The sequence below is a fragment of the Balaenoptera musculus genome, chromosome 2 (assembly GCF_009873245.2).
Source record: "Balaenoptera musculus isolate JJ_BM4_2016_0621 chromosome 2, mBalMus1.pri.v3, whole genome shotgun sequence".
Taxonomy (NCBI): Eukaryota; Metazoa; Chordata; class Mammalia; order Artiodactyla; family Balaenopteridae; genus Balaenoptera; species Balaenoptera musculus.
Genome location: NC_045786.1, coordinates 29,881,825 through 29,901,158, shown reverse-complemented (window position 1 = coordinate 29,901,158; position 19,334 = coordinate 29,881,825). Strand labels below are relative to the sequence as shown.

General features: G+C 38.0%; 1 protein-coding gene across 21 annotated transcripts in view; it reads left to right on the top strand.

Moving 5' to 3' along the window:
• Positions 1–19,334, top strand: part of ZMYND11 (zinc finger MYND-type containing 11) — a 130,270-nt gene that overhangs the window by 95,473 nt on the left and 15,463 nt on the right. For 14 of the 21 annotated variants that reach the window (XM_036841567.1, XM_036841558.1, XM_036841550.1 and 11 more), the window contains 6 exons: positions 10,787–10,864; positions 11,333–11,425; positions 13,109–13,196; positions 14,127–14,182; positions 15,325–15,402; positions 16,274–16,392. In XM_036841567.1, coding sequence (XP_036697462.1) covers positions 10,787–10,864; positions 11,333–11,425; positions 13,109–13,196; positions 14,127–14,182; positions 15,325–15,402; positions 16,274–16,392 — 512 coding nt within the window. The remainder of the gene's footprint in view (positions 1–10,786; positions 10,865–11,332; positions 11,426–13,108; positions 13,197–14,126; positions 14,183–15,324; positions 15,403–16,273; positions 16,393–19,334) is intronic. The other 7 variants (XM_036841556.1, XM_036841559.1, XM_036841568.1 and 4 more) reach the window with 3 other exon arrangements.

The window sequence follows — 19,334 nt, the reverse complement described above, 5'->3', positions numbered from 1 at the left end:
TCAACCAGCTTGCGCCCTGCTGCCCCTCCTCTGCACAGCAGATTGTACAGCAAGCACTGCATTGTGGCTGTGTAAGTTACAGTGTGGTGTAATGTAACGTATAGTGCACAGATCAATGGCTACACTATTTGATAGTGCTGTGTTTGCTATTAAGCTGGTAATTCCTAAAAATCAGAAGATCAACTGCAGGGGAAACTGTATAGCAAAACAAAATAGTTGGCACTTTGCAGGCTAACAGTTCTGAGACAATAGTATTTTGAAAGGTCCCTATTTCCTCCATCCTCTTTTAATATGTTCATGTTCCTTACATAAATGAATTTTGTTTTTATAACTTTAAGGAGTTGTAGATTCATGTTACTGCTCCCTTCAAATTTAGGTAAATGAAAATTTTATGTTTGGACTAAAATCTGTCATTAGGGAGCAGAATGTAGGGCTCTGAACTGTGCTCCCATGGAAAGTACTAGAATGGGAAGTCTGCAGTGACCTCCTTGCCTCCTTTCCCATATTTGGTCCACTGTGCTGCTCCAGTGAAATCCATCCAAAGATTTTTTTTTAAGTTGGGACGTCTTTTTTTTTTTTTTTAATTGAGGTATAGTTGACATACATATTATATGTTTCAGGTGTACAACATAGTGATTCACAATTTTTAGAAGTTATATTCCATTTAGTTATTATAAATATTGGCTATATTTCCTGTGTTGTACTAAATATCCTTGTAGCTTATTTATTTTATGCATTGTGGTTTGTACCTCTTATTCCCTTACCCATATCTTAGGCTTTTATAATTGTCTTATAATATAAAAATGTTGTATTACTATTTATATCCTTAACATCTTTGGTTCACTTTACATCCCATTTATGATGCACTTGTCGTGACTTATATATGAAGGGATCAACTTAAGTCACAAAAGAAAAATACCATTCAAAGTATTGGATAGGGGGTATATTATTCCAGTATGTCTTTAAAACTATAAAATACTCATCTGCCCACAAATGTTTCATATGGTATTTTTCTCTGTTTAAGGGTCACAAACTTTAAAATGTGTGTTAATGTACAAATGTATGGTGAATCAACTTAGCCTACTAATAAAATACAGAAACACAAGAAAATATAGATAAGAAAATGAAGAAGAATTTATATGGGAGAATTTTACTTATTTAAGAATACTTTGGTTCTACATATAATCCGCAAAGCTCTCCCAAATTTGCAGCGCCTGATTCTCTGATGCTTGACTAGTAGGCCATCTAAGGAGATCCGAGGAAGCGAGCTACACTAGTAGGAATTATTCCTAAAATCTCCCTACTACTGCAGCTTCTCCTTAAAATATTTAGAATGAAGATGTCTATTTTACAGGAAACTTAATAGATATATACAGAAAGAAGTCTATAGAAAGCATTTAAAATTAACTTTTAGATTGGATGTTAATCCCCAGGTATATATATTTTTTTCACATGGGGTATAGTATACTCGTTAGACAGCTACTGAAAACAAGGGAATTTAACTGTTCACTAAAACTAAACCAAGACTGAGTTGCTATTTAGGAGGTCACCATGGGTACATACTGACTTGTCACTGTTAACTTAGTTCTGGGTAAGTTATATTTGAGTCATTTGTACTGTGACTCATGATGAAAGCTATTTCTTGAAAGTGGAGATAGAAATTTACTTCTGAATTCATTTTTCATTCCTTTGGGTATGTAGGCAGTATAGTTTTTTTAAATCTCAAAATTAAGGAGAATTCTCATTTAATGAGTGAAACAGGACAAAATGCGAAACGAAAATACTTTAACGTATATTCTTTACTCTGTGTATCTACTGTGAAACTGTAACTGTTCTTGCTTTCTGATTAGTCTTCCTTTTTTAATGTGGGAAGTTTATTAATATTTTCACCCTGAAAGTAAGTACCTTTACCTTCAAGATACATATTATCAATTCTGTAGTAGAGATTTGATTTTTAAATAAAATAGAAGAAGCGTTTTTTAAAAATGTAGACAATCATAGTATTAAAAGCTACAAATGAACATTAATCAAATTTTTTTTTACAATTTTTAAAGACAATGGGATCTTATTTTTATACTCACAAAAGTAGAAAATTAATTTTTAAGAAGATCTTTGTCTGAACCAATTACTTTATAAGGCAGTTTTGGTATTCATTCCAGGCTTTACTAGAGGAAAAAGTAATGGGAACATTGATAAAGAATTTTAAAAATTGGATCTAGGATATAAAACTATAAAATCTCATGTATTGTTATATAAGCTCTTTATAAAACTACCTGGAGCCAAGCAAGAAAGAAAAAAATCTCCACACTTTCCACATTGCCTCCCCATGATGAATTTAACAAGTTACAGTCAGAAAGGGTTGGATGTGAGTGTGAAATGTTTGGGGTGTATTTTGTCCTTGAGATGTATCTTTTTAGTGGCTTTTAAAAAATGTTAATTGAGCTTTATCTTTTATTTTTAGCTATAAGGGATTAAAGAGATAATAGTTGGGCTGGTTCCTACATCAAGATGGTTACAACTTAATCTAGATAAATAGAAAGCTCATTTAGTGTTTCCAGTATTGATGTACTGAAAATATGTACAAAGTGCACACAATTTCCTTTTATTGTCTCTGCAGGTGATGACGCGGGAGAGGAAGGGGTGGAGAGGTAGGAGTGGGGAGGTAGGGGAAGGAGTGGGGAGGTAGGTAGTGTAATGTTGGCTGGTTGTCAGCCTCATTAAGCAGAGAACATATGATACTTATTCCGCGACCCCAAAACAGAGACATGTAAGTTATTTTCAGAAGAGAGAATGGAAAGGTTTACTCCATTGAAGAATCTGTCCTCCCTCTGCCTTTTGAATCTTGTTCTTTCTTTAAAGACTAGTGTTGGTAGAAGATGGAAGGAACAAGTAGACACAACCTGTGTTCCATAAACTTTTTCGAATGTCCCTTTCCTATTCTTAAATCCCTGTAACATGCTGCAAAAGAACTTAAAGTTATGTCCAAAAGTAAATTTAATCTTGAATGATAAAATTCCTGACATAACAAGAATAACATAACACCCTTCTCTCTATAGCTAGTATTATAGCAATTTCTATGTGGATGTAGTGGATATAGAAATACTCCATGTTTTCACAATACCAGTCAGTTGTGTGACTTGTGAAATTAATTTGAGACTATACTTTAATAGTTGGTAAATCACCCTAGACTGGCAGATACAAAGCTGATTATATCATCTGAACTTAGTCAAAACCTCCCAACCTCAATCAGAGAGCAAAGAGTTGACTCTCTTAAAATTAATAAATATAGATACAGCTGAAGTAGCATTCAGTGCTGTTTTGTAAATCTCTATGAAGAAGTCTGGAAATCCTGTGCGTTAGTGATTCTGTAGGAGCAACTTCTCAAGTAGGGAGTGCTTGGGAGTAGAGTCATGTTTGCCAACACAGTCCAAGAATCCACCTCAAGATGTTCTTTGTGGTTTGAATTATCCTCCAAGTTCAATTTTTACCTATGAGTAAGAAGGCATATTTGTGACAGCCTAGGGGAGATTTTTAAACTTAAGTTCCTTTAACTTAAGTTTAAAAAAAAAAAAAACCCAAAAAACTAGTGCCAGAAACTCAAGTGCAAATGATTGTTGCTGGACTGGCCGTGGGAGATGTAGGATGGAGCTGTAGGGAGTCATGCACTCCGAATGCAGAAGTGTTTAACCAAGTTCCTACGCTGGTGCTGGCAGCAGGTGTGGTGTTCTGTTCTTCTGCTCTTGTAGAGGAGAGTTAATTTCAGTGTGTCGGTACTGGGGGTGAACAAGACTGAACATTGGCATATTTTTAGAAGACTGTGCTAGAAAGTGATTGTCATTGAGGGGCTGCTGGGGTCCCAGTGGTACAGAGGAGAAATAGTAGGGCTTGGGGCCACTCCCACCAGACCAGCTCTACTGTTAAAATCTCAAATATTGAGTTTCTTATAAATTCTTTGATTCCTTTGTATTCCAGTATTACAAGTGGTTATAGAGAATATTGCAGAGCCCCTGATTTTCTTAACATAGGCAATTTATGTGCAGCTGAAATTCATTGGGATTCATTTCTATTCTGTGATTACAGATAGTTATGGAGGAGAGCTTGGAGCTTCCTGGTTCCTCTGACAATATAGGTAATTTATATGCAGACTAGTATTTCTCCAGTAAGCCCCAGAGGCCATCTGTAGCAGAATCACTGGATGTGCTTGTTTAGAACACATCCTTGGGGTTGAGGCTCAGGAGCTTTCCTGCACGCTCACTGACATCAAGTGAGCCTCTGGTTGTTAGAGGACATCAGCCATGTTTAGGTGTTATCTGACAGTGAAATGGTACATTAACAAAATGGTTTATAGTGGCTAGAATGTGCTAACATGGCTTGGGTGTGAATAAGTATTTCACATTTTGGAAGGATCTTGTATTGTTGAGTTCAACTACATGGAATGTTTTTTTCTAGTAGGCAATGAAGTTGGTTAGTAATGACTGCCATTAGTTCAATTCAACTAGTATTTATTGAGTATTTACTATTTGACAGATACTGTACGAGGCCCTGGCAAAAGAACACTGAACTAGACCGTCATGGACCCTGCTGTCATAGAACTTATAGTCCAGGGGTTGGCAGACTACGACCCATGGGCCAAGTCAAGCCCACCACCTGTTTTTGTACTGCTCATGAGCTGAGGGTGGGTTTTATACTTTTAAATGGTTGAAGAAAAAGAGAAATAATATTTTGTGACACGTGAAAATTATAAGAAATTAAAATTTCAGTATCTACACGTTTTATTGGAACACAGCCCTGCTCATGGAATGCATGCATTATTTATAGCTGTCTTCTCACCACAGTAGCAGGGCTGAGTAGTCGAGACAGCCACCAACTGAATGTCCTCAAAGCCTAAAATAGTTACCATCTGGCCCTTCACAGAAGTTTGCCTGCCTCTGGTCCAGCCTGCTGTGGGAAGAACATTTTGGGTGTTGGGAATCCCCAAGAAAGTGGGAAGCCCTTGTTAATAACAGACTTGGGAGCTTGGATTTGGCGAGGTGAGCAGCACAAATATATTATCTAAGGAAAAGACCCCTGGATTTCTGATTTTACACTTCTTTTTTTCTTTTGGATACTTGGTGTATAGAAGTGGTATTTCCAGAAGTTAATTCTCTGCTAAAATATGTTTCTACAACTGAAGTGCCCTATGTTTCTAGGGCACATTGAAAATTCCAGACCATTCAGTCCTGAATGTTCCTTCAAATACTGGTGCTTGGGCATTGTTATCAATAATCAGCTGTGGATAAACCTTGACAGGATCAAAACTTGTTCCTACCTGCTTCCAGCCAAAAAACACTGTAAGGCACTGAGCATGGCTGAATTACTTTATTCATATTTTGTCTTGTGGTATCTACCTAGACTCATTTGATTTGCTATAATCCAGCAATTATTGTAACTGGCTTAAGAATTCCTTACTCAAGAAGATATTCAAGATTTTCTATTATTTTTCCCTTAAAGGGAAGCAGCCCCTCGGTTATCTGTAATATACCTAAGTGCATCTTAGGTTAGTGGATGTCTTATCCACCTTTGTAACACAGCTTCGGCCATGTGATTTCTGTCGTCTAACAATGGTTGCAGCAACTTTGGGCATGTAATAGGAAGTTTCGCTCTTTATTATTTGTAGATATTGACAAAAGTCACTCCTGTATGCTGCCAGGTGATATGGGCAGTTACCAAAACTTACTGGGCTTCACTCTGGTGGATCCTGAGCTGTCACTCTTACAAAAAGGCCTTTACTGAGGAGTTCTGAGGTCTGCAAAGCAGTTCTTAAAAGTCTGAGAAAGAATTGGATCTGAAATAATCTGCAGATTTTATACAGCACTATTTTTCTGTTTTTCTTACCTTGTTGTCAAGAGCTTTCTGCTTAGTTATGTTACAGCAGAATGGTGTTTACCTTAGAAGCTACCTCTTTCATTTCTCTTATAGTGGCTTTTTTTCAAGCCACGCCAATGTCCTGGTTTGGCTGACAGGCACTAACTCTGCTGTGACTGTCACGTAAGGCAGCTCACAACGTGCTACCTAAGATGTCCCTAGAAGTCTTAGGGTGCAGCCCTGGACAGAGCTGTGTGCTCTGTTGATTTCCTTTGCGAAATACCAACTCTCTAAATCATAACCAGAAAGTGTTAAAAAGAAAGCCCACAAGGTTAGCAAATGTGAAAGCATCTTATGACAAGTGCTTCATCCCTACAAATTGTTGGAAGAGATTTTGCATCTGTTCAGTGTTTTCTCTTTTGTTTGCTTCCCTTCTCTGAGCAAGTGCCTCAGCCTGCACGTGTGGGAAGTGGGCTCCGCCAGCCTCCTGGATACACCTACCAACTGGAGTGTTCACACGCACTTCAGTTCTTGCCCTACATCTTCAGTAGAATCCCATATCTGTCACCAGAAAAGATGTATTTGGCAGCAAGTAAAAAAATTAAAATAAACAAGTTAACAGAGAGGCTTTCAAAAAAGTAATCCTCCTTGGATAGGAAACTTCTTTTGGTGACTCCTATACAGCCAGAATGATTGAAGTTTCTAATACGTTAACTGAAGAGAACCAACAAATAGTTGAAATGTAAGAGAGGTGCCTTTCTGTTAGTGTGAGCAAGTAGACAGAGAGGCTTCTAGATCTGGTGTCACTTTAGAAGCCAGCTTCGCAGCTCTGCCTCTTGACTCCTCTCGGGACAGCAGCAGAGGTGAGTTGGGCCACTGTGTGTGTTTGTGTAAGGAAACAGCCTCTCTTATGTTGCTGTGCAGTGGTTCTCAGTCAGGACTGCCTGTGAGAAATACCTGGGTGTTAGGACTGCCAGTGCCCAGGGTCCTCTGTAAACCAGTGTCAGCACCGTCTCTGGGTGGCACCTAGACAGTGGTGGCTTTTTCCTTGGCGGTAAAATTTACATTGCAGTGATTTGCACAAGTCTTGAATATGCCACTTGAGAAATAGACAAATGCACACATAGTTGTGCACCCAAATCCCACCGACATGACCATTGAATCCCACCCCATACCAGATGGGCGTCACTGTCATTTGTGTCCATCAGATAAGTTGTGCCTGTTCCAGAACTTTGTATAAATGGACATTGGTGTTTTTTTAAAGGCTTTCCCAGGCGGTTCTAATGCACAACCAGAGGTGATCAGCACTGAAGTGGGATGCCTAAATCTGGGTGGCACTTTATAAAATGTGTAGGAGACTTTCTAGGTAGTAATATTTTGCCAGAGTTGGAGCTGTGAAGGGTGGGGGTGGGTCACATCCATTTAGCCACAGAAAGTCATCCATCCCCCTTGTTTCCTTTTACATTTTGCTGAAATATAGTGACTTTTCTAAGCGTATATCGCCACTTTGAATTGCACACTGAAGAGGCGAGATACTCTAGCACCTTACTCTAAGCAAATTTAAACATGATACAAAATCAGATTTTTATCCTCTAATTTATCATTTATTATAGTTTTGTAAAATTAAGGCCCTCGGCCTGAACTCTGTACATTTGGAGTCTTCCCAGAAAGAAATGTTGCTGCACGTGGTTATGCTAAATTAGCAATTAATCTAAAAATGTTTAAACAGGTGAAACCAAAGTAAAAGCATTCTGAGAGCATGTAATACCCATGTATTTTGTAGATACTTTATGGAAAGGAAATAGGAACTGAAAATAGACCTTCATTTAAACAGGGGAATTACATGAACAATGTAATGCACAGTTACCTAAACTTAAGCAAAGTAAAATAGGGTTTTCCCTACTGTTTCAAAAAGTTTCAATATTTTTTGTTTCAAAGAAAGAACCAGTTGTTTAGGATATTTTAGCTATACAGGCATACCTCGGAGGTATTGCAGATTTGGTTCCAGGCCACAACAGTAAAGCAAATATCACAATCAAGTTAGTTGCACAAACTAGTTGGTTTCTGGATGCACATAGAAGTTATGTTTAAACTAGTAAGTATGCAATAGCATTATGCCAAAAAAGGTACATACCTTAATTAAAAAGTACTTCATCGCTAAAAAATGCTAACCATCGCCTGAGCCTTCAGCGAGTCATAATCGTTTCGCAATAGTAACATCAAAGATCATTGATCAAAGATCACCGTAACAAATATAATAATATAGTAATATTGAAAAAGTCTGAAATACTATGAGAATTACTACATGTGACCTAGTGACACAAAGTGAGCGAATGCTGTCGGAAAAAGGGCACCGATAGACTTGCTCAATGCAGGGTTGCCACAAACCTTCAGTTTGTAAAAAACACAGTATCTGCGAAGTGCAATAAAACGAGGTATGCCTGTAGAGATATTCTGATTCTAGCACTGCATAAATTTCACCCACAGAGAAACATTGAATTGCTTTATTTTCTAAGGCTCTAAAACCAAAAGGAGTTGGATTCTAACTAACAGTGAAGTACTTCATAGGTTGATGTTGAGAGTGCAGAAATGAGAAAAATGTATTCCTGTGCGTGTGTAGAATACGCAGCAGCCCTGGAGACAGGGCAGCCACGTTGCAGGGGATGCAGTGAGCACCCATCCCCACCGTCGCCTCTCAAGTGACTGCAGACGTCCCAGCGCTAGTGGACATCGGCTTCAAGAGCACTCACTGCCTGGTTGAGCTCGAGGTGTTCAGTGGGAGCCCCAGAGAGGAGAGTGTTCCCACCCTGCTTAGTTGGGCACAATTTTTAGTGAGCATTAAAGTAATATTTCAGCGCTACATACAGTGCTGGTTGTATAGTTCACCTGAATAATATGTTACCTATTAAAAGAACCATGGCCCCACAGATAGTATTACAAGACTTCTAATCTGATGTAGATTGCTGTTATACCTGAATTTATACACAGTTGTGTGATTTAACGATCAGAACGATATTTGGGATCTGCAGTGTTAGTAGTGCAACCAAAATATTTCAGAGTTGGCATGATAGTGCATGTAGTTGGAAGCATTTGGTTTTTTTGTCTGTTTGTTTTTGGCCATGCCATGCGGCTTGCAGGATCTCAGTTCCCCAACCAGGGATTGAACCCGGGCCACGGCAGTGAAAGCCCGGAATCCTAACCATTAGGCCACCAGGAAACTCCCTGGAAGCATTTGTTTTTATTCTCCTCTCTTTTTAAGGGAATATAGGTTTCCCAAGAGGTGAGGAAAAAGCCTTCTTGGCCTTCCTACCCTTTCTTCCCTATATCCAGCAGCTCATCAAGCTGTTTAGTATAGAAAGCAGTGCTTGGAGGGATGGCCGTGCTAGCAAGAGTGTTTACGCAAGAGCGTTAATAGCTGATTGTGTTTCAGATCCACTGTTGTACTCTGGCTTACAGGAGGGAGCAGTTAATAGTTCTCATGTGTTTGTGTGCCTGGGACTCACTGGGGATTTTGTTTAAAATGAGAATTTACAAGCTACATCAAAGTCCCTTTCCCCAAAGATTATAAAACCTGGGGTTCAGGAAATGTCATTGCATTTTAAACTCCACATCTACACCATTGGTACTTGGTCTTGGCCAGATGTCACAACCACCTGAGGAATTAACAGTAAAATGAATGAACTTTCCCTTAGAAATTCCAATTCAGATGCTCAGGGGTGGAGCCCAGCTGCATTTTATGGGAGTCCACCAGTGAATCTGAGGTACAGCCGGGGTTGAGAAAAACTGCTCCATAATAAAACTGCACAGGTCATAGAATAAAGCTGAGTAAGGAGAGCACTGACTGTGTTGCCAAAGAATCCAGGTGAGGAGGGAGGGAGGGGGTCATGTCAAACGTGAAGTGTGTGAAAGTAAGTCTCCAGCTCAGAAAACAGTTTTCCACTTTTTATGCAGATATTTTAATGTTGTGTATGTATAATCAGTTTGCTTAAGCCATAGCTAAGGTTTCTCATTGACATGAGAAATTTTTGCTCCTTCTTCCATTGTACTTAGCATATTGAGATGACTTCCTGTGTATAAAATTCTTTTGGGAGTAAGTAATAATACCACTGGGTAGGGACTCATAATGTAGCGGCCTGAAAAAGTTAAAGCGTCTATTAAATAGTGGCCCAAAACCTACTCAGTCCTCTGCAGTGCAGTCTACTTATGGTCCAGTGTCTGTCATGGTATATTATATTAACCTTGACTAGGGAAATGGGAACATTGGTCCTTGTTTCCTAGCTGTCTAGAAATGACATAAAAGGTAAAAAATCCTGTCTTTTTTTCTTCATGTAAAGTTAAATTTTCTGAGAGATAAATTAAGGAACCTAATTAACTTTTAGGCAAGACTAACAGAAATTGGAGTTATTACTGAAGAGATCCGTAACACTTTAAAATAGTTATGTAGATGTGTGTGCTGCAGTGTATGTAATTCCTTTGTGACACAGACATTTAATAATCTTTTTAACAGAGAATAATGTTATGTTGAAATTCACCATTCAATATTGCTATTTTAAAATATTCCCTAAAGGATTTCAGCCATTGATTTTTTTTTAATAAAATAAGTGATTCTACATTATATCATTATTATATCATTATTGTTATTGTCATTATTTCTTTTCACCTGAAAATTGGTTGAAGTTTTAAAACATCAAGAAAAGAAAAAAATGCATAGTTCTCTAAGTTATTATGTCAAGGACAGTATAATATTTTCCGATTCTTACCTTGTTAAATGTTGTTTTTGGTATGCAAATTTTGAAGATTTCTCTGCATCAGATAATGTTGGAAATAGTACATCTTTTAAGAAAATCTTTGCATACTATAATCTTTTATATGAGACATCTTTTACAAGAATATAGACTTATAAATGATCAGATTTTATCTTGGCCTTTTCTATCTTCAACAGAGCATCAAGAAGAAAAATACGAACAAGCAGGAGATGAGTACGTACCTGAGGTTCATCGTCTCCCGCATGAAGGAGAGGGTGAGTCCTGTAAGGGGGGCTCTCAGAATCGCCTAGAACGTATTTCACTCTGGCTTACTCCTTAAAAGTTAGTGACTGACAAGGAACAAATATGCATACAGCAGTATGAGGGGTGGAAACCACTGCTGTCCCGTTTCTTTTGTGCAGTAAATAGTTCTATAAAAGGCTTTTAAATTTGTTTTGTCTTTGTTTTCAACTCAGGCATTTCTTTAGCTGTATTAGATTAGAAACATTTATATTTTAAAATTCCATTTATCAGAATGAACATTTTCATTGATAATTAGTGTTTAAAATGAAATTGAATTTTCCAAAATAACTGTTCTTTCTATTCAAACCTTAAGGAATGCCACATTAAACTATAGTGCATGTACATTTTTCATTAAGTTCTAAAGTACTTGTTGTTTAGAAATTGATGTTTTACCCCTCTCTCTAGCCACGTTTAAACTGATGTGTCTCATGACCTTTCAGGCTATTGACCTTAATAAAAAGGGGAAGGACAACAAACACCCCATGTACCGGCGGCTGGTGCACTCGGCGGTCGACGTCCCTGCCATTCAGGAGGTAAAGCTCCCTGACAGCACAGCCCTGGTCGTGCACCTGCCGCCCTCCTGCCTGAGCAGCTGCCCTTGTGAATGGCATGCACTCCCTCTAGTGCTCTTTAGCGGTCATCTTGTAAGAGGCTTGGTTTTCAGCAGCCTGTTGATTCTTGACACTTGCTGCTTAAAGAAAATGCATTGTAGCCTGGTCAGTGTAATGTTCCAGATGTAATTAACATGTGGATGTGGTTTCCTAGTTTCAGAAGCAGTACTTAGGAGTTTCTCTCAAGGGAAGATTAGAACATAGAACTGATCTAGGATCTTGGGAAACACAATGACACGCACTTGAACAAAACAAAGTTTTAACTAGAAAACTTTATCCTTCTTTAATGAAGTTCTTATTTTTACCTACTCTAGCTGAGGATTGTTAATGGGTTGGTTAATATTTAATTACAAATTGCAATAAAATCCAGTGAACACTTTCTGTTTCCAGTTAGCTTTGCAGATTTACTAATTCTGTACCTATGTATCGTTTTGAAGTTTTAAAATCTTATGGTTGGCCATAATAGGGAGACCATAGGAATAATTTAAAATCATCTTACTCATTTCTTAATCTGCTTAATAGCTGAGGAAGAATGAAGGTGTATTATTTCAGTGGAAGAAAGGGATAAATGAAGGTTGTTCATAAAAACGAGCAATTTAAATTTTACCTCCTACGCCTAGATTCTGTGGCTTCAGGCATAACCTCTTTTCCTGACTCTGAGCCTCTGAGAACAATGAAGAACTCAGCTGCCCTTCCTGCCCTCTCCCTGTGTGGCCCCTCCCCACGTTCTGCAGTCTGATCCTGTTGGGTCCATGGAGCACGCTGGCTGGGCTGATGGTGCCTTGTTAGCAAGTGCTGACCATGAGCAGAAGCACCACAAAGAAAATGAAGAGGAAGACATGATTTTCATGCTTTCAGGAGCTCACAGTCCAGACCAAAATACGAGCTATGATGGTGCTTGGGGACTGCGGGGTGCGGTTGTACCCACCTGGGTATAGGCAGGTAGCCTGGGAGCGCTGCACAATGCCAAGGCCTGAGCACCTGCGAGCCCAAGGCCATGAGAAGTTCAGGGTGGAGTTCAGATATCAATATTCATAAAAGAGCCCTGTGACCCTTGATGCCAGACAGAACCATCATTTGCCTTGGTGCATAGAGGACCTCCTAGGACTTTAAAATTATTTATACATCAGCACCTAATCCCAATTCAGAATTATAACCATATCTTCTTTGTGGTAACGGCAAACTGTCACAGAGGCTAACAGCTCTTCTTTCAATTTTTATTCTCTTGAGTTATAAAAATAGTAGATATGTAGTTAGGGTCTCATCAACCCCACTGACCAAAGCTTTCGTTATTTACAGTGCTTAGCAGCAGCTTTTGTTATTACAGAATGCGGTGTTCACGCTGCAGAGTTCATGCTAGTAAATAAATATCGGGGACAACGTGGCTGCAGGATGTGGGCTCTGTGCACTTCACCATCCTGTAATAGTCTAACTGCAGACGGAGTTGTGGGTTTCTTTTACGCACATTCTGTCAGTACCATGGGACACAGGAGTAGTCGTAATGCCATTCTGGAAAATTCGCCTGTTTCCTACACTCTAATGCTGTAATGCCGACAGGTGTTTTCACCATTAACCCTTTGCCATTTTGTTGTTTTCCCTCTGCAGAAAGTGAACGAAGGGAAGTACCGAAGTTACGAAGAGTTCAAAGCTGATGCTCAATTGCTTCTCCACAACACAGTGATTTTCTATGGAGGTTGAATATTTTTTTTTTGTTTTGTGTAGTTTTTTTTTTTTTTTTAAAGTAGTTTATTTTATTTATTTATTCATTTTTTTATAGCTACTTTTATTTTTATTTATTTATTTATTTTTGGCTGTGCTAGGTCTTCGGTTCGTGCGAGGGCTTTCTCTAGTTGCGGCAAGTGGGGGCCACTCTTCATCGCGGTGCGGGGACCGCTCTTCATCGCGGTGCGCGGGCCTTTCACTATCACGGCCCCTCCCGTTGCGGGGCACAGGCTCCAGACGCGCAGGCTCAGTAGTTGTGGCTCACGGGCCCAGCCGCTCCGTGGCATGTGGGATCTTCCCAGACCAGGGCTCGAACCGGTGTCCACTGCATTAGGCAGATTCTCAACCACTGCGCCACCAGGGAAGCCCTTGTGTAGTTTTTTTAATTCATACCATTTACATTCCGTGTCGAGAAATATCTTTTATAAAATATTACATTAAAACAATACCTGAATGATCTGTAAGTAAGCAATAATGTTAGGGTTTAAACTTAAAAATATTTGGTAATGGAGTTATAGCTTACAGAATTGACTGGCCAAAAGCAGAACTCTAGTTACACTAAATAATATTCATGGTTTTATATATAAACTTATAAACTTAGTTGAAAGGCTTTTTATAAGCACTTTGATTACTTTTGATTTTCCGCATTAATATCCCCTTATTCAAAAGTAATGAAAGAGGTCCCTCTGTACCTAGAGTATTATGTTATATTGGATATAAAATTAAAGCTGCTGATAGCATTTTCTTTTACTGCCTTAATTTTATTTTAAATATACGTTTTTGTTTTAAACGGTATGTGTCCACTTTTGTTAAAAATGACAGAAAATTTAAATGGCTGTATTAATTTTGATAGTCTTGTGTTTCTAGATCACTGGTAATAGATACCTGTCTTTAATTACAGCAGACAGTGAGCAAGCTGACATAGCAAGGATGCTCTATAAAGACACATGTCATGAGGTACTATCCACGCCTAATAACTAAACTCTTGCTATATTCCACATTAATCTATTTCAGAATTCCACTCTGATATGTACATTTTAATTTTGCCATTTTCTTTAAATATAATTTTATTTCCATGTATGACATACATGGGAAATAACGCAAACAGAGGGAAGAATTCTGGCAGAACTATTTTCAGAGAAATCCTGGGAGTTAGATTTAGTTACTAAGTAACTTCTACTAGTTAGAAGAAACAGAAACTTTGTTTTCTCCTCTTTAACTACCCTAAAGAGTATTAGTTATATAACTACATGTAAATGTGTTGCACTGGGCAGGCACTCAATAAACATTACCCTCTGGGAATGAAAGGTTCAAATTTGAGTTCTTACTACACTACACAGGCAAAAAAGCGTCCAAACAACAGCATTCATATTTATACAATAAATGAAATATATATTTAGGGAAGGATTTTTTGGGTGGTCTTTCTTATTTGAAACACTCATCTATAACCATACTATCTTTGCAAAAGTGTCTCAATTTATATAAAAAGTTTTGTTTCTTGATTCTATTTCAAATATGACTTTTAAAAAATTCGTTAAACATGTTTATTGAGTGTCTACTATGTGCTGTGTTAGGAGGAATAAAATGGGAATCAGGATGCTGGCTTCCTGCTCATACAGTTGTATTCTGAAGAGGGAGACTCAAGAAAAGGACAGACGAAATAGGTTTCTTTACAAGTTATAAAAAAATGTTATGAAAGAAAATAACACCAAGAGAATGAGGCAAAGTAGGGAATGCTTTTATTGGTAGCGGATATTTTATATGGGTAGATCAAGAGACATTTCTGAGGAAATAGCCTTTAATCTGAGTGCTGAATTGGAAAGGTATCAGTGAGGCTGGGGAAGCAGAGGTCAGATGCAGTGGCCCCCTAAGGAATCTGTCCTCTATTCCAAGTGCAATCTGGGACCTTCGGGAGGTTCCAAGAAGAAAGTGGCAGGCTCTTCTGGTATTATTCATTGGAAAATTAGAATTTTAAGCTTAAGGGACAAAACTGAAGACTGTATACATGAAAGAGAATGTTAATTTGCATGGATCTATTTTATATAGTTTTATGCATGTGTGTATTTTATGTAGGCTAAATAGTTGATTTTCTTTTTCAGCTGGATGAATTACAACTTTGCAAGAATTGCTTCTATTTATCAAATGCTCGTCCTGACAATTGGTTCTGCTATCCTTGTGTATGTAAAATTTTGAGATTTTTTTTTTAACCTCTTAAGTGTCTGATGTCTTACTCTAAGGAAGTTTATTTCCAATTTGCTTGAAGATTATAATCCTTCTAAATATTTTTCTTTGTGTCATAGTATGTATGGTTTTAATGAGTATAAAAACTGAAACATGGGGAGAACAACTTGGGATCAGTATCCATTTGTGACTTTAAAATGAGGACCCTCAAGAGTAGGAATAAACATTGAATCCCTTAATATATAAAGTAAAAATTTGCTTTTCCTCTCATTCTCTCACAAGAAATCTAAGTCTTTATGTATACTTATAGCTGTGTGATTGCCCCTAAAATGGCATGATTTCAAGGAGTGTTCCAGGGGCAGTCGCCCACCCCCGGCCATGGTGTAAGAGCCTGCCTGAGAGCCCCTACTCTCCGAGACATTACTGTGCTCCTCAGTCACTTGAGGGTCTCATTAAAATTTGCATCTCCGACTTGATAGATCGGGAGGAGGGCCTAAAATTCTCCCATTTCTTATAGGCTCCCAGGGTTGGACTGTATTTTGTGAAGCAAAGTTAGGGTGTTCTGTTTGCCACTGTTACACTGTTGGCTTCATTCCAGATGCCACAGGCTATTGAGATTCTTTTCACTGTCTTTTCTGCGAAATGAAGGTCCACATTGCTTATGCAAATTTTAATTTTTTTGGTGTTTTTCTTGGAGGCAAAATCAGTCAATCCTGGGGTGGGGGTAAGTTCTGTGTGCTTAGGAGTTAGAAAAAAAAATATTTTCAAAATAATGGATTATGCTTGACTGAGTAGTTCAGTATTAATGATATTCTTGTATTTAATACTTTAAAAGTAGTATGACAAGGTAAAACATTTTATTTCCAGATACCTAATCATGAACTGGTTTGGGCTAAAATGAAAGGTTTTGGATTCTGGCCGGCCAAAGTCATGCAGAAAGAGGACAATCAGGTTGACGTCCGCTTCTTCGGTCACCACCACCAGAGGTAATCATGTGCAGCCATCACCCCTGGGCCTCCAGGAGTCGTGGGGGGTGCCCAGTCCTGCTTTACCAGTGCTCTGGGGGCTTTGCCATTAGAAACGGTGTGAACTGTATTTCATTTTATTTTCTTATAAATTTATTTATTGTATTTATTTATTTTTGGCTGCGTTGGGTATTTGTTGCTGCGTGTGGGCTTTCTCTAGTTGCAGCGAGCGGGGGCTACTCTTCGTTTCGGTGTGCGGGCTTCTCATTGCGGTGACTTCTCTTGTTGCAGAGCACGGGCTCTAGGCGTGCAGGCTTCAGTAGTTGTGGCTCACGGGCTCAGTAGTTGTGGCATGCGGGCTCAGTAGTTATGGTGCACGGGCTCAGTTGCTCCGCGGCATGTGGGATCTTCCCGGACCAGGGCTCGAGCCCGTGTCCCCTGCGTTGGCAGGTGGATTCTTAACCACTGCGCCACCAGGGAAGCCCTGAAGTGTATTTTAAATTAAAAAACAAATCAGCACATAACTTGACTGGGCACCTAACAGTGCTTTCTATACATGGTATTTCAGATAATGGTAACTAAACAGGACAGTTTCAATAGCTGACACTGCTGAGTTCCGAAGCGTGTTAATGGTGGGATTGAATCCATATTAGGAGTTAAGTGGAAGGCTTCTCAGGATGTGTTCATTTCATAGAATTGTAATATCATTACGGTAGTTTCAACCGTCCTTTCAAAGTTCTGTCAAAGCCATAGACAAAAATAATCAACTCAGGAGTACAGGAGAGTGTCAATGTTATGATCTAAGAATGTATATGAGGGAAAAATTTGACTTAGTTTTTTGAATTTCATTAAATAAACAGTTAATTTAGAAAAATGAAGAATTCAGTTATTTTTAAAAACCATACTACTAGATGAGAACAATCTGATAATAAGAATTTTCCTATATTTTCTTTCTTCACTAATTTTAAAACAACTTTATAGTATCTTCAACCATGAGTGGTATTTTATTAATAATATGAGTGAGTTTGTTTTATATCATTCAGTATATACTGTGCAGAAAATATTTTAAAAGAATATTTGAGCTGATTTACTTGGGTCCTTAGAGTAAGTTTGTCATCTGAAGAGGGAATTAAAACAGAAAATTACATTTCCAGAGTCTTTTTCCCCCAGACTTCTTATTTCTTGGAAGATTTTATCTAAAAAAATTATGGACAGATGGGACTCTAAGGACTTTATTTTAGAAAATAAAAGATCTACAATTTTACTATAAATACAATTTTACTATGAATCTTTTTCATTTGCTTTTCCTGGTTACAACATACCCAGCAAGATATTTGAAGTGAATGATGGGGACATACCTTAAAAATGATACTCTATCATGTTAGAATAATTGATATATTAAAAAATGAACTCTATAAAAATAATAGAGTTTTAATTACTTAAGCAACATGTTATATACCAAGAAGAGATGGCCTATAAGGGCCCCCAGCTGCAAGTTTTCATTAATAAATACTTTTTTAAAACTATTGTAAACATTTTTTAGTGTGCTGTTCAGTGGTATTAAATACCACATTGTTACGCAGAGATCACCATGAATAAATACAATAAATATTCTTTAGCCAGTTTATCATGTCTCTACACTTAGGTGGGAGAAAAAAAATTTAAGCAAATAAATGATTCTGGACCAGTCCCTCTGTATGCTCACACCAGAACATGCTGCTCCCACCCTAGACCCTGAACCCTGAGCAGGTGGTAACGTTCAGGGAGTAGATGCCTGTGGTCCTGGTAAGTACAGGCAGGGTTTTCATAGGGTATGCAGGGTTCTGCCTGTCAGAGGAAAAAAAGTAGCTGATAGGGTCTGACTGTCAGCAGGGCTAAATCTTTCTGCTGCCTGTAGTTGGAGGGAGCAATGGCACAGGGAAGAAAGAAAGGGGACATTTTGGGTTCATTTGCCATCAGATCACTGAGCCATTTTATTGTGCATATATTCAGAGAATTCCGGATTGACAGATGTGTAGGTATAGCCAGATTCGATTTTACCTCTTTTTATTAAACTTACTGTAAATTGTGGGGTGCAGTTTGCCTTTTATTTTTAGTGTAGGTCAGATTGCATGCTCAGTGATACTCTTTAAAACTGAAATCTGATTATCTACAATAATGGAGATGATTAAGAGAGAATAGGAATGTTTTTATGAATTGCATTGAGACTTAAGTCTCATGTTAAGAATAGATTCAGTAGATTAGATCAGTAGATTAAATTCAATAGATTAAAGGCAGTGGCCATGTATGTAGAAGTGCCAACCTAATAATTAGGCACAGCGAGGACCCTCACTGGGTTCCACCTGGTAATAGATAAATTGAATAAATTTAATAAATTCAGTAGATTAAATAGATTCTATAGACTAAATATATCCAAGGGGATAAGATTCTCTCCTAGGTCACAAGTTGATTCCAGGTAGTCAGCACTGCTTATAACAGAAATCTCTCTCAAAAAACATACTGGTTTTAAAAACTGTTTTAACACTTTTATTGATTGACTGGTATGTAATAGGTGCTCAATAAATGTTTGTTGACTGAAAGAGTAAATATAATATAAATACAAGATCTAATGGCAAGGAACTCTTCCACAAGCAAAATTTTATTTGCACTCTTTTTCAAAGTGTAGTTTACTTTGGTTTCTAATAAAGCACTGTCAGATGACACTGTTAATGTAATATTTATAAATAAGTTCAAATTTAACAATTTCAGTTATCATTACCATATAACTATGGATTATTATATATTTAAAATGTGCTTTTAAATTCTAAAGCAAACAGCTTAGTTTGTACAAGCAAGTTAGAAGTCTACATTTTTGGCTTTAGGCATATGTGCCAGGATTCAGTAAGATCCCTTCAGAACAGTCATAGGTCTAGTATTTGTGAAACTCCTAATAAGACTGAAAAGAGCAAATCTGTGTATTCGTA